Source organism: Protopterus annectens, chromosome 4.part0 (assembly GCF_019279795.1).
Source record: "Protopterus annectens isolate FY-2018-M chromosome 4.part0, PAN1.0, whole genome shotgun sequence".
In the NCBI taxonomy this organism is placed as follows: Eukaryota; Metazoa; Chordata; order Ceratodontiformes; family Protopteridae; genus Protopterus; species Protopterus annectens.
This window is the reverse complement of record NC_056733.1, coordinates 87625683-87650866: the sequence shown is the minus strand read 5'-3', so window position 1 is coordinate 87650866 and position 25184 is coordinate 87625683. Positions and strand designations below refer to the sequence as shown.

Sequence of the window (25184 nt, the reverse complement as noted above, 5' to 3'; positions counted from 1 at the left end):
TTATAATCAACAAGTATGCATTTGCTTTTTAGGAGAGGGGGCAAATCCGCTACATTCTTTTAAGTTAAACGTGCTAACTTTATGGTCATGCAAGAGCATTACCAAAAGGGAGAAAACCCCCAAGCCAGAGAACATATTGGTTCTAAGCAGTCGCTGACAAATGGCTCAGAGTCCTGTGATGCAAGCCCCCAACATGCGACGTGTCTCTACATCACAATTATAGGTATTACTCAACATTATTTGTAGCATTATTGTTTACAAATGAATGCCTGCAGCACCACACAGCTGTTGCACAAAATAAAAATATTGCCAGAAGGACTACAGATAACTTACCATCGCATGACTCGCCTCTAATGTGTGCAGGCAGTATAGTTTTTACTGCTCCAACTTTTGTTTTCTGGTCTGCGGTGCAAAATATTGCCAGGACAGTTATTATTTAAAAGAAGTAACAGTCCCATTTGGACAGTCTGATGTGCGGTGGCAAATCTTTTTTAAATAACTATGACTGCCCACTCCCCGTTTGCCCAAGTCCTATTCCATTAGGTATAAGTTATTCTCAGGACAGGACCGGGCCAATTTTGAATGCAGGTTTAGGCCTTTATGGTTGCGCAGGTCCTTTGAATCTCCGATCTGTAACAGTCTCCTTCACTAGTCTTTGGACTCAGTTAGATCCAAGCACACAACTAACTATCTTGCACAGCGCAAAAAGTGCTGAAAAGAAAGCCAGTTGTGACAGGTTGAACAAAATTATTGCGATTTGCAACACTAGTAACAAGTGGTCAGGACAAACCTTGTTTCACCTCTCTCCCTAGGTTAAGAATTCCCAGGGTGACTTCTCTTTTTTCCAGTAATGGAAAAAGTGCACTCTCCACTCAAACATTTTTAAGAAATGCAGGCAGGACAGCCTTAAACAGGGGAAGTAAGGTGAAACTAAAGCCTGGCTCTTGTGTTCAGATGTGCTGCTTACTTTGTGAATCCCCTGCAAGGCTGCAAACAATAATGCACCCACCACTGTAGAAACACAGCCAACATCAGCACCAATTGATTTGCTTCTGTGCTAAAGGAAATGCATGCGGAGAAGAGCTTGAGGGACTGGTTGCTGCAGATTTAAGTATAGGGATATAAAAAAATCTGGATGAAATTTCTAAAATGCATATAAATGAAGTTGCTGCCTGCCTCAGGCAATCTGCATACTGAATAGCCTTTTTTGATTGTACCGCCAATGACTACAAATTGAAAAAGCACACAGATGGCTGTAGGGATTGCTGCAACACAACTGGACTGTGTCAAATTTAAAATTTGCGCGTTTTGCAAATCGAGCCAGCACAAGCAATGTTCTCTCTTACAGCAGGCAGTCAGGGGCCAGGCATGGCCTCACGATGCTGATGCGTTGATACGCTGGCAATGTGTGATGACATCATTGTTATCGGAAAAATTATAAATAAAAGAAAAAATCTTGAAGAGGCCACGTGGGAATTTGTGGCACCCCGTTGTTTTAACCTCAAAACCAGGAAATTCCGAGGAATTCGGAATGGTTGAGAGGTATGATATACACATATATGCGTATTTATGGGTGTATTATTACATAGTGTTTGGTGATCCAGTAATATGCCCAATTTCATGTGTAATCTATGAGGATGCAGTGTATTTAGATTGTAGATGGTGAAACTGTGTTTTCAGAAGGTTAATTTTGAGCAAAAGTCAATTAAAATGGCTTCACCACCACCCAAAAAAATAAATAAGATAAAATGCAGTTATTTTAATGTCAGTGCATCTCAGTGTCTGTTATTTCTAAGTTGTTGCAACCTATTATTTTATAAACAAAGGGTGCAACCCTCTGAAAAGGGACGGATTCATGAGTGAAGCCTCCCCTAATAAAATAAATACAACTTTAAGTTTTTTTTATTTGTTTTACTGACCTGAATTCACTGTACTATTGAACAGGGGCAATTTTGGTCATAATCATTTGAAATTTAGAATACCACTCCTGTTAATTTCTATAAATTGACATTTATATTTGATTGCAGCTTAGGTGAGATCAAGGGTAAAGCTACAAAATGTGACTGATAAAGACAGGAAGTGGAAATCACTATGGGAGTCCAGAGTGACACTTTGACCAGAAGACATTTATTTAAAAATGCTTTATAGAAGACCAACAAATGTATGTGCCTGAGGCTGGCTATAGTATGAGGGAGAGTAGGGACTGTGCAGAGAAAAGGGACATGTGCTGAAAATGAATAGTGGTAAAAAATGTTTGAAAAAAAAACTAAAGCAAATTATTAATTTAAGATGACTATTGAAGTGCAAAAGTTAATTTCATATATGATTAAAATGAATGCAAACTGGAAGTAACAGTGTGGACAGCAAGTTCAAATGGGGCAGGTACTTCTTCCTCAGGATTCCATCAACTAGTCATTTGTTTGTGAATTATAGTAAAATTTAAATGTGGCATGAAAGTTGTGTAATGAATGTAATTTCCTGCCTTTGATAATACCTGCAAAGACTGTCTACTTTGAATATAATTAGACTTGCTAACAGACAGTACACCAGTGAATACTCTTCTGACATTCCAAATTATTAAGAGTAAATTGTTATAGGAAGGTTGCATCTCCCTGAAGTCCCTTGTGGAGGGCTCCACTTAAAATTGCAACCCTGAGGTTGCAGAACATCAAGGAAATTGTTGTGCATGTTGACATCATGTATGTCTCTGTATGACTTGTCCAAGCAGATGTTATGTTAACTCTGTTAAGAGCACTTTTGGTGTATGAAAGCAGACCTAAGAGGCTATACTGGACATTAGAGAATGTTGTTCCAGTACAGATCAAGCATATCCAGTTGAGTTCGGAATGTGATACTTTTCACAAAGAAGAAAAGTATATTTATACAGTAAATCTCCTATACAAAACCAGGACAGTACGTGTGAAAAGTTGCGTTGTAAGCTACATCCAGGAGTTCAGTTGCTGTTGTACTGGAATATGAAGAACCACCTTTTTGGCATACACTGTATTTGCTGAACAGCAAATAAGTCAGCTACTTTGTAGAAGAGGCCCATTTAAAGTATTAGAGTTATATTTTCTTATATATGACTGCTAAGGTCCAGGTGGGAAACTAGAATCCACTTCATGGTGTTTGGCTAAAATATTTAAAAGGAACTAAGGCCATTATGAACAGACAGTGTACTGGCTTCTACGAAACAGCAGTATTAAATAGTTTCATAGTTTCATAGTTTAGTACTAGGCTATCTGCCCTGGGGCATTTGTAAGCCTAGCCATAGTGATGTGGCTTTCGCCACCCCATGAAATGGTACAAAAATGCACAGAATAGATTTAGAATACTGTGCCTCTGTCTAGTAGTGACACAATGAAGGTCCCCTTATATAATAGAATTAGTTTACTGTGCCCTTGTCTAGTAGTGACACAGATGTGACCCCTGGGGTAAACTTACGATCTCCCATCCACTCATCAAGATTTCTCTTGAAGAGAGTCAGTGAGGGGCTCTGCCTAACATGAACTGGGATCTTGTTCCAAAGCATGGGAAGCCTCTGGGTTATGAATCTATCCCTCCAGCATGTCCTATTCATACTTGTGCCGAGGTTTAAGTCTTTAGCTCTCGTGGTCCTGATGGATTTGGATTTTTTGAGGTGGAGCATGTCCATCAGATCCTAATTGGACATGGCCTTGTACGTCAGGCAGAGATCACCTCTGAGCAGGCGGTATGCTACTGAATAGAGCTGGAGTTTCTTTAGTCTGGCAGAATAAGACATATGTTGGAGTCCCTTGATCCTCTTGGTGAGGTACTTTTGTGGTCTCTCCAGCTGTTGCAAATGCCGGGTGAGGTACATACCAAATGGGGCATTGTACTCAATCATGGGTCTGATGAGGGAGGAGTATAGGGGTACAATGACATCCTTGGATCTGGATGTGAATCCCTTCATGATGAGGTGTGCAAGGTAAAATGTTTTTCTAACCACTTTGGCAATGTGGGTGTCAAATGAGAGGTCGCTGTCGACTTGGGTCCCTAGGTCTCTGATTACTTTTTCCGTACTCAGTGGGTTGCTGTCTATGTGATAATTTGTGGGTACTTTGTTTTTCCAAAGGGGATGACTATACATTTTTTGGCATTTAGTTTAAGGCCGTGACTCCGGCACCAGTTGTCCGTTTCTGTGAGGCCTTTTTGTAGGATGTATGTGTCCGCTGGTGTATCGACTATGGCACCTAGTTTGCAGTCATCTGTGAACTTTGTCAGCCACAACCCTCCCATGTTTGCTTTAACATCTGAGAAATAAATGCCGAACAAGAGGGGTCCCAGGACAGATCCCTGTGGGACACCACTTGTGACTGGCTTTGAGTCTGACATTGCTCCAGCGATTTTAACTTCATGGGTTCTGTCCTTTAGCCAGTTTGCAACCCATCTAGTGACATAAGGGTTTACGTTTAAGCTGTTAAGCTTATCTATGATGCTTGAGTGGGGTATTGTGTCGAAGGCCTTAGCCAAGTCCAGGTAGGCTGTATGGACTGCTTTGCCCTCATCAATGGCTCTAGTGACTGTTTCAAAAAAGTCAACCAGGTTCAAAAGGCAGGATCTGCCCTTTACAAAGCCAAACTGGGTGGGGTCAAGTGTCTGTAGGTCCCCTATGTCTCTGTTTATGAGTTCCATAATGATTCTTTCCATAGCTTTGCAGACCAGGCTGGTTAAGCTTATGGGGCGGTAGTTCCCAGGATCTGTAGAGGTACCCCCTTTGTGGAGTGGGACCACTGTTGCTGTACGCCAGTGTTCAGGTACATATCCTGTAGTAAGGCTAAGGTTAAATAGCATTTTTATGTGCGGGTTTAGCTCCTCTTGGAGTTCACGGAGCACACAACCCGGGATACCGTCAGGTCCCATTGATGCTGTGTTTTTAGCTTTGTTGAGGGCGGTTTTCACTTGGACATCTGAGATGACAGGGAGATTACATTCAGCTGGGATAAGTATTTCTTCTTTTGGGGGTGAGGGAGGGGAGAAATTTGCACTGAACCTGTCAGCCAGAATGTTGGCAATATCTGTGGATTCAGTGTATTTTTTGTTGTTGTGAACTAACTCTGAGCATATCTGAGGGTTTCCGCCCAGGTTTCTAACATAGCTGAAGAAGGCTTTGTGGTTATCTTTAGTGTCCTTAGAGATTTTTCTCTCAAAGTTGGCCTTGGATGTTTTTATGAGAGAACGTAGTTTTCTGCTAATGTTGATCAGAGATGTCTTCCCTTTATGGGATTTTGCTCTGTCGTGCAGTAGCTTCCTTCTTTTGTTATACAATTTGTTAATGGCTGAGGTCCACCAGACAGGATGCTTGCCTTTGGTGGAGAGGGACTTGGATTTATTTGGGATTGCATGATCCATGCATTCTTGGAAATGTCCATAGAAAGCATTTGTGAAGGATTCGGCATTGTGGGATGTGGTATCCACTGGCCCAGTGGGCTTAAAGGATACCATCTCAGTCTTAAGAAGAGTGAAGTCTGCTTTTGAGAAGTTTTTCACTATGGTCTTTTGTGCTGGGGGTAGAGGTGGGATATGTATATCCAGGGTGATTAGTTTGTGGTCAGCTCTCACTAGTGAGGGGTATACCTCCGGTGTGGAGCATTTTGTCCCCATGTTTGTGATGATCAGGTCTAGTATATTATCTCCCTTAGTGGGAGAGGTGACTAGTTGTTCCAGTGCATTTGAATTTATGAATTCCAGGAACCTTTGGGCTAGGGTGTTAGGGCTAGAATAATGTACCCAATCTATGTTTGGGTAGTTGAAGTTTCCCAGTATGATGGTATTTTGTGATACATTCATATCCTCCAATGTCTTCAGGAAGGCTGAGTGGGGTTCCTGAGATTGGGAGGGTGGTCTGTAACATGCTACCAGTTGTGTAGCAGTTTTGCCTATGGTTAGTTGCGCCTGTATGGTCTCTGATGCTTCATGTGTTGCTACTAACCTGGAGGTGTGGGTGTCCTTGATGAATATGGACACTCCCCCTCCCTTTGTGGTTCGGCCCGGGTTTTGGGGCCGTAAAGCATGATACGAGGTATAGCCTGGTAGCGCTGGGGTGCTCTCAAGAGCCTTGAACCAGGTTTCAGTTACTGCACAGATGTCGATGTTCTCCATACTGAGGAGTGCATCGAGTGCCTGCATCTTGAGATTTAGACTTCTGGCATTGAGCAGCATTACCCTTAGTTTTTTCCATTTTGTTTTCTAAGGAGGTGGGTTTGTCTTTTGAGCCTTGCCTAAAAAAGGCACTATGGGGGTGGCAAGAGCCTTAGCCAATATCCGGAAGCCCAGTGGTGACAGGTGCAAGCCGTCCCTTGCGAAGCAGCGTGGCTTGTCCAACATGTCATCCCAGGCAGACAGACATTGGATCCCCTTAGAATGACACCAGTACTTGAGCCAATTATTAAAGCTGATCATCTTGTCTTTGTATTGTGGCATTATTCTTGGTGAGGGCAAGATGCTGCTCAGGCTCAGGGTCATACCAGCCTGGGCTACATAATCAGAGAGCTCCTCTATGTCTCTTTTCATGTAGTCCAGGGAGGTACGTCTCAGGTCATTCACGCCAGCATGGATAATGACGGAGTCATATTTGTAATTGCTTTGGAGTGACCTGAGTGCGTGTGTTATGTGGCGGATCCTAGCTCCCGATAGGCAGCTCACAGTCACCCTTTCCTTGTTCAGCCTGGTAAGCGGGACATCAGTGTGTCTGACTATAGAGTCACCTATTACTAGTGTATCAGGCATGGTGTTTGGCCTTAAGGGCTGTGATTGGTTGACACACTGATTTATTGAAGTATGTGTTGCATGTGTTTTGTTTTGAGGGGGTGGATTTTTGGATGTCTGCTTTGGGAGCCTCTGTTGTTTTGGTAAGTTTTTTATTAGAGCCTCCTAGTATGTCTTTGTGTTTTTATGCGTTTGATTTGCAGTTGTGGTAGGTCTATGTGGGACTGGGTTTGTTGTGTGTGTGGTTACCATCTCCTCCTGTCTGGTCATGCCAGCCCTGAGTTGAGAGAGTTCAGCCTCCAGTTTGGCTATATAGTTGCATCTCTCACATGTATTTGTGTTTGTTGGGAGGAGGAGAGGGTTGTCTGTGTACATGAGACAATTGTAGCATTGTCTCAAGATACCCAGATTAACCAGCTGAACTGGAGAGGACGCCAGTGATCTACCACTCGACATGCTAGAACAGTATAAGGGAGTGCTGTGGCTTTAAGGGAAGTAGATATTCACAGGGGTGGTAGGTGGATGTAGTGCTTACTTAGTACGAGAGTACTTACTTAGTAGAGAAGTTTTGAGAACAAGTGCTAGGCTTATAATATAGTGAGTAGTCTGATTATACTAAGAGTAGAGCTTCCTTAAGGGAAAATTTGAAGAGCAGACTTGGTGGAGCCAGAAGAAGTTTAACCTTGTTTAACAGGCGCTGCGCTATGCTCACAATTGCGCAAAGCCGCGCAAACGCGGATTTTAAACAGGGAACTACAAAAGAGCTAGAAATTGTCCAAAACAACCAATTACTACAGCTCTTGTGCTGAGGTCACTTCCTACAGGGACAGGTAGGCTGCTCAAGGCTCCCCACTCCCACTGGTGAGCAAAGAAACTTCCCTCTATCCAAGTAAGGTAATGGACAACACAGGAACTACACTACAGCCCAGAATACAGCAATGCCTGTAAACTGGTCTAAACTAGTTGAGGAGAGGCGGGAAAACAAGGATTATTTTTTTGTTTTTTTTTGTTTTTAGATAGAAACACACAGAAAATTCAGAAATAGTGATAAATCAGTTACACAGGCTAGCACACTTTAGTGGGCAGCCTCAACAGTTAAATTAAACAAACAAACAAACTTTCGATCAAATTCGACTGAAAAGACACTTTAAGTGCAGATTTTAAAATAATGCAGCAAACAGCTAAAAAACAGTTTAAGCTTGTTTAGAGTAAGCTAGAGAAGCTATTCCAAGTAAAAAATCAGCAAAGATACTTAAATCCAGAAAGTAGTCGCTTTTCTGAGTTCTCTGTAGCTAGGACCACTCTGCAGGACCACGAGGAGCTTGTCTGAGTAGTATAGCCAGAAAAAAACGCCCAGAGGCGGATTTTAAACAGGAAACTACAAAAGAGCTAGAAATGGTCCAAAACAACCAATTACTACAGCTCTTGTGCTGAGGTCACTTCCTACAGGGACAGGTAGGCTGCTCAATGCTCCCCACTCCCACTGGTGAGCAAAGAAACTTCCTAATATCCAAGTAAGGTAATGGACAACACAGGAACTACACCACAGCCCAGAATACAGCAATGCCTGTAAACTGATCTAAAGTAGTCGAGGAGAGGCGGGAAAACAAGGATTATTTTTTTGTTTTTTTTGTTTTTAGATAGAAACACACAGAAAATGCAGAAACAGTGATAAATCATTTACACAGGCTAGCACACTTTAGTGGGCAGCCTCAACAGTTAAATTAAACAAACAAACTTTCAATCAAATTCGACTAAAAAGTAACTTTAAGTGCATATTTTAAAATAATGCAGCAAACAGCTAAAAAAACAGTTTACGTTTGTTTAGGGTAAGCTGGAGAAGCTATTCCAAGTAAAAAAACATCAAAGATACTTAAATCCAGAAAGTAGTCGCTTTTCTGAGTTCTCTGTAGCTAGGACCACGAGGAGCTTGTCTGAGTAGTATAGCCAGAAAAAAACGCCCAGAGGCGGATTTTAAACAGGGAACTACAAAAGAGCTAGAAATGGTCCAAAACAACCAATTACTACAGCTCTTGTGCTGAGGTCACTTCCTACAGGGACAGATAGGCTGCTCAAGGCTCCCCACTCCCACTGGTGAGCAAAGAAACTTCCTTCTATCCAAGTAAGGTAATGGACAACACAGGAACTACACCACAGCCCAGAATACAGCAATGCCTGTAAACTGGTCTAAACTAGTCGAGGAGAGGCGGGAAAACAAGGATTATTTTTTTGTTTTTAGATAGAAACACACACAAAATGCAGAAACAGTGATAAATCAGTTACACAGGCTAGCACACTTTAAATTAAACAAACAAACAAACTTTCGATCAAATTCGACTAAAAAGTAACTTTAAGTGCAGATTTTAAAATAATGCAGCAAACAGCTAAAAAAACAGTTTAAGCTTGTTTAGGGTAAGCTAGAGAAGTTATTCCAAGTAAAAAAACAGCAAAGATACTTAAATCCAGAAAGTAGTCGCTTTTCTGAGTTCTCTGTAGCTAGGACCACTCTGCAGGACCACAAGGAGCTTGTCTGAGTAGTATATTGTCTTCTTAGCATTCAGCCTAATTTGATTTGATTTTATGCACATAAGATAAAATCCTCTTGTAATCCTTACAATTGCTGACAGAGTAGAACAGAATTATTTTTGTGAACATGGTACGTCATTTGACCACCTTTGGGATAGTATTTATAATAGGTAATAAATTAAGAAAAATATATGGAAAATGGATGTATTGAACCACTCTGCAAAATTATTAAAATTCTGGTTAAGTGCATTACTCTGAATGAATGAACAAAAGACGTCTTCAGAACATTTGCTAGAAAGTGAATATCTATCATCTAAAATCGTCTGGCCATCATACAACATCCAGTGAATCCCATTAGTTAAAAGCAAAGACATTACTACATGTGAGTTGTGCTTGTAAAGTGCAGAAACTAATAAATATTTGCGTTTGATATGAAAACAGTTGACTAAAGCACTGCTTAACTAATTAGATGCAAAAAGCAAAGGGCAGATACTGGATGTTAAAATATCACAAAGGCTGTAGGAAGTCTTATTAAAGTAAGTAAAACTGATCACTAACTAAAATTAAAATGCACTGTTGGCACAGAATTGTGTACACACTCGTAAATTTATTTTAAACACCTTTATCAAGCTATTACATTTTAAGTTACAAAACTGAGATCACATACATTAATAGAAAATAAAACAAACCTAAAAATGACTTCCATTATTTTTCTCAAGCCATGTAAATTTTTTAGCATATTTCATTCACTTCATTACACAAATTGCTCCATGCCTGCCTTCCTTAAAACGTCCCTTTTCTGAGGCATTATTCTGTATGTATTGTTCTAGCGAATTCCATATTTCTGTGAAATTTGCCCATTCCCAGCTTACAAAAACATATTGAAACATGGAATGCAGGAGGGCTATGACTTCTTGATATAGAAAACTATACTATTGCTGCTAGTCTTAAAATTATTACATATTGGCTGAACAATGAATATGTCTAACTGGGATCAACTGTATTTGCTGCTGCTATGTGTTGTTATTAGAGTTAAATCAACTAATTCAACAAGTTTTGGTTATTAATATCAAATTAATTTCAGTATAATATAACCAATCTATTTGACTAACATTTCTACAAAATAACACTAAAACACACAAACATTGCACATACAACACAGTAAGTTAAAAAAGTTGGTTGTTTATTATATTTCCATCGGGACTTAATATTAGAAACAGCAAATGAAAACATAATGTTACATTTGAGAAAAACGTCTTGGCTTGGTATAATGTTATGGAAAGAGTAAATGTTAAAATGACTGAGAAGATAATAGAGGAATATAAATATATCAAGGGAATGTTGGTTAAATATACAACCTGTAAGAGAATACATATGTAAGTGAACTGAAAATTTTTTCAGCATACCGCGGTGGTGCAGCAGTAGCATTGTTGCTCACAGCAAGAGGTTCTCCCGTTCAATTCTCGGCTGGAGTGCGAGGAGTGCCTTCTGTGTGGAGTCTGCATGTCCTCCCCATGGTTGAGTGGGCGTTCGAAAGACATGCGTAAATGGGCATGCCTTCGTTGAAGGTTGAACATCGAGCTGGCACCTTGGCGTTTGTCAAAATCTACTGCCAATCATTAGCGGACCGGAGTTCCGCTATGGCAACCCCTCACCGGGAAAAGCCGAAAGACAACACACACACACACACACACACACACACACACACACACACCCAAAATTATTAAGAGTTCATAAGTGAGCTAACTTATACAGACAACAATAATAAATCCATGTTATCTAACGTATATCAAATAAGAAAACACAATTTGTAATGGATACAAATACTTAGAAATGAATAAAATGGAATTTACACTAAAAGAAACGCATCTTTGTTAAGTGTACTAACACCTCATTACATTTGAGACTGTATACATGGAAATTCTTAAAAAGAATATGTGGGTCTGTATTAATTCATCGAAGGTTCACTTCAGGGAACCTTTCTTCACTGAACCCTAACCATCGAATGTTCATTTCAGTGAAGGTTCTCATTGAAAAAAAATTAAACAGGAAAACTATGGACTTGGCCAAAACAACACCGGAACAGACACCGCAGTATGTTAAAACCATAAAAGTGGGGGGCTGTGACCCCCACACCCCACAAATCTGAGATTGCACTACAGTGGGGAAAAGGGCAGATTTGTACTGCTGGCCCAACTCCGTCCTTTCCCTACATAAATTTTGCACTGATATGAATGTTTGCTGAAGTGAACGTTCAATGGTTAAGGTTCAATGAAGAAAGGTTCGCTGAAGTGAACCATCGATGAATTAATATAGGCCTATTGTATGCCACATAAAATAACTAGAATCGCAAAAATAAATAACTAAAAACAAATTTATATGTTGAGATTTAAGGAAAGTGTAGCTGCAGAGTGAGAACATTTTTATTGATTGCACAAAATGTATTGGGAGCAAATACAAGCAATTCAGTTAAGCGTTATGGGCAAATAACTTACAAAAATATCCCAGTGCCAGCAGGTGTAAATGTAACTATTTACTCCATTTGTGAAAAATATTAGTTATAGCAAGAAAAACAATAACAAAAATGGTTAAAACAAAGAGAACCTAAATTTACAGAATTTCTATTACTCCTTCAGGCAGTCTATGATAAATTGGAATATATATTAGAAAAATAAATGAAAAGAAAAAAATCAAATTCTGGCAAAAATAAAAGCAATTTTGTTAATATATACCAATCATGCCACATCAAAGGAATGAGAGATTTCATATTTTATATAGTGTAAATGTTATATTCATGGAAATATGTACATATCGTAAATATGTATTAGTTCAGTAGTAGAAGTAAATAAGGCGTAATAAAATGTAATAATTCTGTTGTATTTTATTGTTATATTTTAATGACAGACTAAGATGTATAATTGCCTTAATCAATAAAAAAATACTCCTTCCCTTTTCTAAACATCTCACTGTTATTTGCTATAGTTAATTTAGACTTTTATTTCTGTTTTGTAGTAATTGTTTTTTAGACACCAACAGAGATAGACTTAGAAAGGCGTTATGCTGCAAAGATAATTCAGATTCCATATCCCAGCTCAAAAGAATATTTTCCTTAGTTATTTGTTCCCAAAATATTTCTGTCAAAATAATGTATAGAGAATTTTTTAAACATGCCAACTCATTGCATTCCCAAAAATGTGACAGAGTTCCTTTGCTTTCCCCATCACACATCCAGCATTTTGTATACTTGAGTACAAGTCCTTTGAAGTTTAGTTGTGGTACAAAAATGCCTTTGCAAATACTGTCATGCCAAAATCCTAAACCTTCTGCACTTTGTTGCATATGTGGGAGTCCCATAGATTTCTTCCCTTTTCTCCTTTGTAATGTGCTTTTTGTTTTCTTTTAACAGTCTTTTCTAACCTCTTCTGATTTATTGCTGTAGTTATCATGCAGTATTTTATACTCAGTACTAATATCCCTTTTTAGCAGCAGTTTCTGGTGTAGACTCAACTAAACACTCTAACAAAGCTCATCTTTCCCTTGGCTCTCCCCATCACTTTTTGCCCATACCGTATCAAGAACTGATGGGGAATACATTCAGTAACCTGCAGTCCAAACTTTTTTTTTAGCAAAATTCCACTTTATAACCTTTCCTTCCCAAGTAATTTGTCTCTCAGTACCTTCGGTCTTTACTAATATCCCCAGTAAATTACAACTTTCTCTTGCCTATTGTCTATATCTCTTCTTGCAGAAAATAATATTTGTAAAATCTCCTTTCTCCTTCCCACTCTAGCTTTGTTCTTAGAATAGTTTCTACTTCTGTATAGCATAATTTTTCTTCTTAAGAATGTACATTCAAAATCTAAGTCCCTTTCATCATTGTCTTCTACTTTGATTTGTACACTTCTGCTTGAATTTATATACATATATATATATATATATATATATATATATATATATATATATATGGGTTCCGTTCAGAAGCTCAAAATACTGAAACCTCGAATTTCAGTATTTCGAGCCCAAGAAGCCGAATCCACATAATAGCAAAAGTTTAGAAGCGCAAAATTCAAAACTTCGAATACCGGAGGTTTTGAATTTCATGCTTCTAAAGTTCCGCTATGGTTATCTATTCAGGTAAGTGTGTGTGTGTGTGTTTGTGTTAAGGGGTTTGGGTAGGGGCTGTGGTGTGTGTCAGTATCTTTTGTTGCTGTGATGTGTGTGTGCGAAGAGAAAGCTTGTGCGGTGGTGTTTCGTGTGTGTTTGTATGTAGTGCGACCTTGGACTGAGAATATTTAAGTAGGGGGGTGGGGGTTGCAGGGGGGCTTGCACCCCTCCTTTCATGTAGTAGAGTGATTGTGTGTGTTTGGGTGGTGGATGGTGTGTGTATGTGTGTGTGTGTGTGTGTGTGTGTGTGTGTGTGTGTGTGTATGTAGTAAAACCGGTATTCGATGTTTTGAATTTTGCGGTTTTTAGTTTTTGTTGTTTTGTGGATTCCACTTCTTGGGCTTGAGATACTGAAATTCGATATTTCAGTATTTCGAGTTTCTGAAGTGGGAAAAAAAAAAAAAAAATATATATATATATATATATATATATATATATATGGTTCTACCTCACATAAACGAAACACCAAAACACCGACAACGCAATCACCGAAACCACATAACCGACAGTACAAAAACACGAAATTCCACATGCCCGACAACGAAATAACCGACGGTACACAAACACGAAACCTCACACACTTCACACACCACAATCAACAAACAAAACACATTCCCCGTCCAAAAACCACATACACAACACAAGCACACCAAAATCCCTACAAACCCACACTAAACCTCACATACACAACTACCTACAACCCTAACCCAAACCCTAACCCTAAGGTCCGTCACTACCGACACTTACCTGACCCGCTCCCTAACCTTAACTCACTTATCCGCCCCTAACCCAAACACAATCACTACAAGACACTTACCTGACCCGCTCCCTAACCCTAACTCACTTATCCCACCCCTAACCCAAACACAATCACTACCGCACACTTACCTGACACGCTCCCTAACCCTAACTCACTTAACCCACCCCTATCCACACTTACCTTACTCGCACCCTAACGTCCGTCACTACCGCATACTTACACAGCCTTTTCCCATTTCGGCATCCTCGGCGTCGGTGCTTTCATCCGTCGGGTCGGTCTTCTGCTTGTCGATCTTCTAGGTCCCATCGCGCCGGTCTTCTGCGCTGTCGATCTTCTGGGGCTCGCGATTTCCCTGTCGATGTTCCGGCGTGTCGTTGAAGTGAGGTAGAACCATATATATATATATATATATATATATATATATGGCTTAACTGTGTGGCTTTAATGTAACCCATTTGAATCAGGTAATACTAAACTACCCTGTTCTGTGAGGAGAATCAGCTTATCCCACCTAACTTTTGCTCTTTTCCATTCCCAAATAAATGCTTTCAGCTCTTTATAAGCAACTACAACTTCTACTCTGGTTGATAGAAATATGCTTGCCCTGCATAATAAGACTGAGAGGATGAAAGCATTTTTACTGTATATTTCTTGCTATGCATGTCCATTATCAAGAACTTGCATTGTCTTATTTTTTTTTTTTTTTTGTGATCATCTTTTTAGTCTCTTTCCACATGTCTTTATCTGACATAATAGAATCATTTTTGATCGCTATACCTAAATACTTCATCTTGTATCCCAGTAAGCTTGAGTATTCCTGGATCAGTTCATGTCTGGGTGCATTATTTACTGCTATAGCTTTTGTTTTATTTTATTTATTTTATAGTCCTATAAGATGTGAAACTACCTCAAAGTGTTCCACAGTACAGAATGTTTTATGTATTTATCAATTACAAAATAATATGTGCACATAAGGCTAAATTTTCTTGATTACCATACCAGTTATATCACTGAATTCTTGAATTCCTCCTTTTCTTTGCTAAATGGTTCTAAATGTAAAGCTCATAACAGGAGGGAAAAAGAGGGCCTATGCCTGGTTCTTCTGTTCAAACACAACTTGTTAGAGAGGAGCCCTCCCTCCTTAATTCTTGCCTCTTGACACTTCATATATCCTTCATATTAACCCCATAATCCTGTGAGGGAAAACAAATGCTGTAATTGCTGTAGTAATAAAACTTACCTAACCCTTTCAGTTGTTTACTTTGCATCAAGATTCGGCAACAGTAGTGGTATATTTGTACACTTCAGTACCGTCTGAATTAATATTGCTCTGTTAATGTTGTCAAATGTCTGCCTGCCCTCCACTCAAGACATATTGATCCAAGTCTGTTAATTTTTGTAACTTCTTTGTCATTCACTCAACTAATTTAAACAAAAACTGTATAATCATAACTTAAAATGAAAGTAAGTCTTTATGAAGCCGAACCTGAATGATCTTAACCATTTTTAAGTAATATCTGTATTGTTGTTTATTCCAAGATGCTGTTACTTTTCAACATCATCAACTCCCTTTCTCTACATAAGGCTCGGTGTTGCTTCAGCTATCATGATTTCTATTGATTCAATGCCATTTTTGTACCTTCTTCAAAAGATATGACTGAGTCTTGAAGGTCTTTTCTCATGCAATCCACCCAGCTCTTCTCTGGATGCCCTTGTTTCCTCTTACCTTCTTACCGTTTGTCTCAAATTTTCTCCACCAGATTGTTTCTGCTTCTACACATGTGCCTGAACCACTTTATTTCATCTTTTCCTATCTTGGCTATTATCCATTGACTCTCATTTTCTTCTAACCTTGACATAACTAGGTCTGGCATACGTTTTGTTTTGTTCTTTTTCTTGGTTTCCTCATTCTTCTGCATTATACAAGTTTTTATAAAGTGTCTATATCTCTAATATTGTTTGGGATCTCTGGTTATTTTCTTGTCATAGTCTCTCAAAGTTTGGCTACAACTATTTCTGTCTTGCTACCCATGTTGTTATACTAAACATTTTGCAATCTAGAGTTATCACAAAAACATTTGTTTAATAGCAACTTTTGTAAACTCATGCATATTGTCCAGATACTTAAGGTTTAACTTCTAGAAAATTTTACTTAAGTATTAGCAATATTGAAAAACAAATACAATTATTTGTTCTCATGCAAAAAGTTCTTATTTCTGAACATCTAGTACTCTCCATGTCTTTACTCCCTCTGTTTCTTTTGTCTCTAAAACGTAGTTGTTTCTGCTGTACTTTAAAGTGCTTGGTGCTTCTTCAAAAAGGGGAATAATCTTCTCACTTGTCTTTCTATTGATTTAGAAGCTTGTGATTCATCTTTAGATCTCACTCTTGGAACTTCTTATTTATTGAGTCCACAGATCCCACATCTGAACCACACGTCAGTGCTTTGTGAGCCTCCTCTGGTGTAGAAAAAGTGTTTGAGATAAGTGAAAAATCTTGATCTGTGCAGGGTATAAAATGTTATAACAGAATCCCTTTGACCAACAGAATTTTTGAATTGGAACATGCCCTGCTCTTCCATTTCTAGTAATCCCAAAAATGTCTTGCTCAATAAACATGTTATGTTTTCCATGTGTGTGTTTCCATACCAAGGAAATGACCCTCTCTTTCTAGACAGATTTAATCTGTAGAGAGCCATACTGGAATTCTGCACCCTATCCTTTTTAATATAATTCAGTACCAGTCGTATTTTGTCTATTCCTGTAAGGTCATATACATTACATGTGAACACTGACAATACATTCTTTTTGATAAAAATAATTACTCCTACATGTTATGTGGTGGTGCTGCGGTAGCGTTGTTGCCTCACAGTAAGACGCTGTCCGGTTCGATTCTCAGCTAGAGCGTGTTCTGCTTGGCGACATGCGTGAATGGGCGTACCTTCGTTGAAGGTTGTGCATCAGGCCTGGCAAGCCGGTACGTAAAAATCAACTGCCAATCATTAGCGGACTGGAATTCCGCTGTGGCGACCCCTAACCGGGAAAAGCCGAAAGACACAAACAAACATGTTATGCATGACAACTGTCTTGTATTTGAATATATCTTTCAGCAGTCTACAGGCTAATGTTTTCTGCAGTTGCTACTTCTGTTTGCGGCTATGTCACATTCTCCCAGACTTTTCACTTCAGTAAAAACACTTCAGACATTGCTAAGACTGCAAGGGAGGCAGTCACTTATATCTGTTCACTTTCCATAGCTTCAAACTTCATCTCTTACTTTACTTTTTATTTTTACTGAACTTGCCAATACCCTGTTAAAAGTTAATTACATTGAATCCCACTGATCTACAGAAAAAGTCACTCAGATCTGTTCAGACCTCTCATAAGTAAGCAAACTGTGTGTCTTCTGCCAAAACCAGATGCGAATGGGGAAAAAAAACAGCTAATTACTTTGCAAATGCATGAAAGAACCATTTTTCATGTTTCATAATTTTCTGTCTTTTTGCTTAACTTATTCCCTCCAATAGAGCTGTGGAAGTTTGCACTGTAACTTCCAATGGGCAAGGCCTAAGCTGTTTGAGAGAACCAAATTATGTCCTCAAATTTCAAACAAATGTTCATATTTCTGGAATCACAGAGGTTACTAAAGAAGTGTAAATGGCAAACTGTTCAGTGCAAACTATTTTTATAGTGGCTCTAGTTCGTAAACTGAATTTTATTAGTCACAATAAACCCAGTAACTGTTAAGTTTGTAACATTGTATAAACAACTTACAATATCTCAGCAACCACTCAAGTTACACACATACTACCAGCAGCATTTTGTTCCTACAGCTGACAGCTTTTATATGAATCTGAGCAGTCTTGTCTGTGCTGCTTGGTTGCTGATATATTTAGAAAAAGATGAAATGTATAACAATATTAATTGTTGTTCATGTAATATTTATTTATATCTCCTTACCCACACTAGACAGAGGCCATATATCAATACAGTTATTTTTACCATTGTGTAAGCTTCAAGACGAAATATTTTAATACTTTTTATGTACTATAGTTTTGGAAATATTAATTCAAATATGAACAAGCAATATTTGACACCAAGAGGCATCAGTAGGATGTAACTGCAGAAACACCTGGAGATGTAACTCAGCTGTAATGAGTTAAAATGTGTCTATAACTTAAACTAAAATTATTATTGTAGATGTCCACATCTATAAAAATGGGGAAACAATTATTGTCTTTTAGTTGTTTACATATGTTCAGTATACATTTGCATTCCCAAGTAGTCAAAGATCACAGCATTATATTAAATTTGTCTTCCTCCATTCTATATATTTTATCTTGTTAGACTGTAAAGCCTTGATACACTACAGCTAAGAGTACTTTCTAGAGTTAATATCACTAACATATTCAGTAGTCACAGATAAAACTCTTCCGACCTTGTATTTAAAATGCATGTAACTGCATACGGTATAGACTGTCTAATCTTCAGCAGCAACATTGCTCTTGAAAGAGGATAAGGAAGGCAGGAAGCTGAACGCTGAGGCAAATAGTGATGAAGTTGAAGGTAAGATATACAAGTTACTGAAACAAGTAAATAGTTTAACAGAAAGAGTTCCTCACCTCATTTCATCATGAAGCAAAATACTTTTGATTTTTGTTTTTTTTTCCAGGTCAGTAAAAAGTTCTCTTGTACTGTGAATCATAATACATTTGTGAGTCACACTTGTGAACTTGGACTAAAAAAAAAAAAAAAATAAGGACCTCTGTGTTAGTCCAGTAACAAAAAACAAAAAGACACTGGAACGCAAGTGTGATGTAATACCTTTTATTGGCCCAGCATACATTTTGTAGTTATCAAGCTTTTGAGCTAGCATGAACACTTTGTTGAGAATTAAGTTACTGCTTTTAGGTACAGTGCTTAAATATCCAAGGGAAGTACCTCATTTATTTCCAATTGGCTCAAAAAAGAAACACAGAGAATGCTATTGTGGAAAAAAATGTTCAGTTCTGATGTTCCTTTTGATTACACCCCCCCCCCCCCCGAACCTGAAACTGTTGAAGTCCAGGTCACTCACTGCTATAAAAATTAAAGTCTGGAGTGTTACAACAGAGACTGTGTGCATTTAGCAAAGAAGATGACACTCTTGAGATTGCTCTGACATTTAATTAGACAATAAATCACAGTACAAGAGATGTGTAGGTCGGTTAGTTTAATCATGAGAAGGAAAACTAGAAATTATAGTTGTAAAGAAGATATAAAAGACAAAAGACATGGACTGGTTTTGGTACTATCGTGCATCTTCTTTACAATGAAAAGACTAATAACCAATTATAATCCATTTAAATATCTCATTAAACTTAACAGAATGTATCAAAGGCTAGCCAGTGTGGTAGGAAGTTATTTCTTTTACAGAAATAAGAGATTCCAAAGAATGGCAAAGCCACAGACAATTTATTATAAAGTATCCACTTTTAACATTGGAATTTCATTGCAATATTTCATATTTTGTAACTGTGGCATACCCATTTCAAGTTTTTTGTGGTGTGTACAGCATTTGTTCAATTTTTTTTCAATTTTGTGTATATAATAATTATAGGAATGACTATTTTTAATGTCTTTCTAGTGCTCTGTGCGAGATGTATGTATCTTGTGTACCTTTATTGTACCTAATGATCTTCTTTAATTACTTAAGATAAAGAACATTTTACAGTGTTGTGATATTGAACTGATTTTTAAAATGATAATCTTTTTGCATTGGTTATGATTACCAGAAATATTTTAAAAATGTGTATGGGAAATTGCTGTTGCCATCATCACAAGATCACAAATTAGGATATTTAAATGCGTCATAACTGATTATTAGTAAAGGTGCAAGACAGCATTAATAAACATTTTTATATCATGGTGAGTGAAGGTGCTGGACTGTTTTGTTCGATTATCTCCTATTTGTTCACTCAGTTTTAGCTTTGGTATACGTGCCTTTCTTTCTGAATTACTGAAACAAGGAAGCAATGATAGAATTTCACTAGTACAGTTAGCCTTCCTTAACTTATGTCTGGTTATAGCAAGCAACACAAAAATGTCTATCTCTTGAAGTGGTTCTTGAGACAATTAAACCAAATTCATACACAGTACCATGTGGACTGACAGATGAATACCTAATTGACCATTAAGTATGATTCTTAAAATTACTATTTGTGAATCAAGTGAAGCACACTGTGGTAAGATAAGGCTAACACTCCAGCCATCCACCCCCAGCAGCAAGCACAGTCATACCTCTCAGCTGTCCAGATTTTTGCAGAATGCCCACCAGATTTTTGTCAGTATTTTTGGTGTATTCCTCATAAGCCATGTGGTTTTCTAGCAAATCGAGGACTGAAGTCACTAAATAATGACAGACCTTTGAGTTTCAGACTTCATGTCCTTCAGAAGATGCATGCTAACACAAAACCTGCTCTACAACTTTCAGAGAGTTTATAAGAGCAATATTTAAAATTGACTCCTATTTTGGGGCCTTGTCCAGATTTCTTGCCCTAAGAGGTTGAGAGCTATGAACATAGTTTTACAGTATATCACTGGATTATTTTTCTGTGTGCAAAGAAATAGGTGTCATGTAAAGAAGCAGGATTGGATTAGGAGTAGAATACTGAGAAACATGTTACATGGGGTTCATTCTCAAAGACCGCAAAAAACTGCTTAGTCAAATGTTAAGTGTTTAAAACTGTTTTTTGTCCTTGCAATGTCTTGCGTACTGTGAGTTTGATAGGCGGACATAGTAAAGAGCATGCAAAGACTCCCCACATTTATCAAGGAAAGTGGGTCCGAGTCAAGATTTTCACTAGAGAAATGTATGAATCCTGTTATTTGTTTATTTTATTCTAATTTATTAATGTTTTTATTTTAGATGTTGTCTCAGCTGTGAAAATCAGTCACTTTTGTAACTGGGTACATGAGATGTATGTTTTGTCACATATAGTGAAAGTTTAAGCTGATCAAGTGATGACATTTTGGAATTATTCTCCTTCAGTGGTTGGAGTTGCTGCTTGAAAAAAGTTTTAAGACATTTTGTCTTTTCCATTACAGGTGGCTGGCAGTGGTTGATAGAGGACAGCTTAAAAAACCTCCATCTATTTTCAACTTCAGCAAAACAGATGATAAAGGTAATGTATAATTACAGTGTTGTTATCTTGCTTCTAAACTAGTTGCTTGTTAGATTCCTGCTGGAAAAAGTCAAATTGCAGGGGGACAGGTATGTGATACTGAAGCAGGACACAGTATGATATTATGTACACAAGGCTGATGTCATTTTATACTTTTAAGACTTATTTTAATTCAAGAATTGTTTTCACGTGAAGCAGAACTAAGAGCAGATATTATGGAAAAAGCAGCAGTGCCCTAAAAAAAAACTCATAGGCTGATAGGTAAGTAGTAGGCTAGCTACCCTTCTGGGCCATTTTAAACCTTTTCAAAAGTGAGAATTAAACCCTGTACCTTCTGACTGTGAGGTAAACACCTTAACTATTATACTAACCACCAACCATTATGAAATGAATGAGAGTCATAGCAACAGAAGAAGCCAAACTATGGCTGAAACACAAGGAAGTGGAATGGACAGATCCTGTCCCAGGAAATCGCCCATTTCACCTATCTAAAACACTTCATAACACCGCTAATCAAAATGTCCAGTTCTTTAAAGGCTGCTGCACTGCTGGTAAGCTCTCTCTGTTTCAACAATGAATTCCATATTAGGAAAAATTGCCTATGAATACGATTTTGTAAATATGTTATTCCTGATTACAGGTCTAATTAATTTAATGTCCGCATGCCATTGATTATGTTTGTTATCCTGAGACATTCTAACATCTTTGTAAGCCTTGTAGACATAGATCAGCTTTCCCATCAGTCAGCTGTACTTTGGACAGAAAAACCTAGGTCTAATAACTATGTTATGATCTTAAGGTGTGTTTTTAAATAGTAGCCATAAAGGAGGCAAGTGCTAATATGTCAGTGGTTCAACAGGTTGCACACTTAACTTTTGATGTGGGACAAATGGCAGTGGGGATGCTGCATCACATGAAAGAACTATGTGAATGCATAACAGTACAGGGGAAAGCATAGCTTTGGGAAAATAACCAAGTAATCAAAGATGGCACAAGTATAGGCACAGTAAATTAGGACACATAGCCATGTGAATGGCATAACCACAGGAGAAAGCCATATGATGCACAGCTGAAAGGATGGTGTGTAATGTGATAGACCACTGGGAACCCATGGCTCTAGAGACAGAATGTGAGTGTACAGATCTTTGGGGAAGACAGTTCTAAGCCTGTCTGTTTATATCTGGAAAGGGTATTGTTATGGGGAAAATTTATTTGACAGACCTCTCAGCTCTCTCAGTTTTGGAGGAAAGTTCCCACATTCAGCCCTGATGTACCCCTGTGCACAGTATTCCTATTTTTCCAGTTATGGCCCTGTTTTACAGCTTGATTTATCCCTTCACAGAATTGTAGAATCTCCCTTATCACATACAATTTTTTTAAAGCTGTCTAGTACACACACAAATCACACTACATGGCCAACATGTTAGTGGCACCAGTATTTTAAAGAAAGAGGACACACATCTTGCATCTCCATTTTTAAGAGAAAATAAATGATCTTGTGTGGTACATTTTTGCAGTACAGTTCATTAAAGTCTACAGACTGTACACTCTTTTTGATAATATATTTGTATTTTTCCATCATGTTTGTCACTGTTTTTTAAACATTTGTTTCCAAGTATTATCCTACATTCGTCTTGGAAGCAGGAAGAGTTATGTGCTATTTGGTATTCATATTTTATATTGATTAGTTGTCCAGATTTTTGGCTGTATGTACCTACTTTTCATGGCCCTTTGTTACCATTTTCAGTGTCTGCAGATTGAGAGGTATATTTGACAGTATGTTAGAATGTAGTAAAATGGAGGTGACGCGGTTGTGACTTTGAAGGTCTTCTGTAGTGGGCAATTGTTTCGCTTTCTTTTTTCTGACATACCAAACTTGGCAGACATTTGAAATGTTTCTGTTATGCAAAAGTTGCCATCAGAGAGTATCTCCTACGACAGTGTGCGCACTCATCCCTTGCAATCTTCAGTTCTTTTCTGACACCCACATGGTGTGGATCTTGATTCTAATGTTCATCATTGGAAAGCTCCTATGTTTTGTGCAAATTGAAAAAATCTTCCACTCTTTTTTGCTGTGATCAGATCACAAGCCAGCACCTACACTAGGACTGTCTCTGTGGTTTGAAAGAGGTGCAATATATGAGTAACAAACATTGCTTCGGTACAGTCACCTGCATTATAAGCTGGAATTGTTCTTTTTTTTCCACAAAACCCGTTTATTGACCTTGATCATTTCACACAGTTGTAAGGTCTAGAAACTTTATATATGCTTCTCAACAAAAAATTTTGAACTGCAAATAATCTCTAAACCCTCATCTGACTTATGAAAAGTAATAACAACACTTGTACTGTAGTGCTTTTCTTACTGAAATCCTCTATTACCAAGCCCTCTACTGTTAACATTCACAGTCATACTTCAGAGTTTGAAATCTGAGAATCATAACTGCTTTGGTTTGTATCTTTCTTTTTGTCTTTACATGTGTCAACATACTGTCCTTACTGAGCTTGATGTGATACTTTTATTTCTCATTATTTAATTCTTCTGTTGCATTAAGCATCCCAGTCCTCTTTCAGTTATCACTAGAGGTTAATCTTAGCCCTTGCCTAGTCTATAAACTTATTTCATGGATTATTATTCCTTTTTATTATGCACCTTACATTTACATAATCTTGTTGCATTGTTTGCAATCTACCTGCTACCTTATGTCATAATGATCACATCCCCTAGCCTATTGTACCTTTTCATCACACATATCCCTAAGATTGCTTCTTCCTTCCTGTGATGTCCCCACTCTGGGCTAGTAATCAAGAAGCTTCAGTCCTCACCACTGACACTGGAGAGGGATGTTCACTTGAAACAAAAATGGATACACCCAATATTTCTAGATGCAGCTGTCTGCATCAAGCACAATTTCCCTTAAGAGCACACAGGGAACACACTCAGTCCGGGGTCTGGCTTTCTCTGTTTGTCTCCCTCCAGGTCCCCAGTCAGACTCTCCACTGGCACAGCTATAGAGTTGAGACCTCAGCTGTGTGTCCAAGCCAAGTTCTGCACCACTCTCTCTGTGAAACCAGTACTTTGTGCCCTTGCTCCAAGCAACTGACACACACATACTCTTTGAGATTTGATTTTCTCTCTCATGAGCACACACACAACTGGGAAAGGCTGGCACAGATTTACTAGCTGTGCTCCCTTCTGCCAAGACTATAAGTTAGTTACACTGCCACCAGACACTCCAAGGCCAGGTACTCTAAGGCTCTTGCAAGAGTACCCAATTAAATTGAGTGAAACTAATATTAATACAAGTTGTAAAGGAATAAAAAATGGAAAAAAACACACTGAATCCACAAATAACGTAATGGTTACCGCTTTCGTTTACTGAAATTAGCAAACTTCTTCAGACAAAAGTAAGACACAATAGGTACACTTATATAGATTTACAAATCATGACATCATTTCCTTATAAAATAAACCAAACCTCAATTTAAAGTGCCAAATCACCTTCATAATAAAGGGACAAGTAAATACAATCCATTCAAAGCATACAAATATATAAATGTATCAAAGCAATAAAAATAAAAAACATACACACATATATGGAAAAAATATATAAAAAATATGTATGTATATATATATATATATATATATATATATATATATACATGTAAAAAATAAAAAAAATGTGGCCCTATCTAATCAAAGCCCTCATTTTCAAAATACTTTTAATAGAAGCTGAATCGTTCAAGCCTGGAGGGGCTAGAGCATTCAGTTTCAGCTGCCAAATAACATTAGTGGGGGACCAATGGACTTGAAGTTAGATGAGAAAGAACTTATTTGGCAGC

The 25184-nt window shown here is 38.1% G+C and overlaps 1 protein-coding gene across 1 annotated transcript in view; it reads left to right on the top strand.

Moving 5' to 3' along the window:
* The window catches only part of TBCD (tubulin folding cofactor D), a 3708267-nt gene that overhangs the window by 2927224 nt on the left and 755859 nt on the right, over nt 1-25184 (top strand). The window contains exon 25 of the mRNA XM_044068123.1: nt 21265-21341. Coding sequence (XP_043924058.1) covers nt 21265-21341 — 77 coding nt within the window. The remainder of the gene's footprint in view (nt 1-21264; nt 21342-25184) is intronic.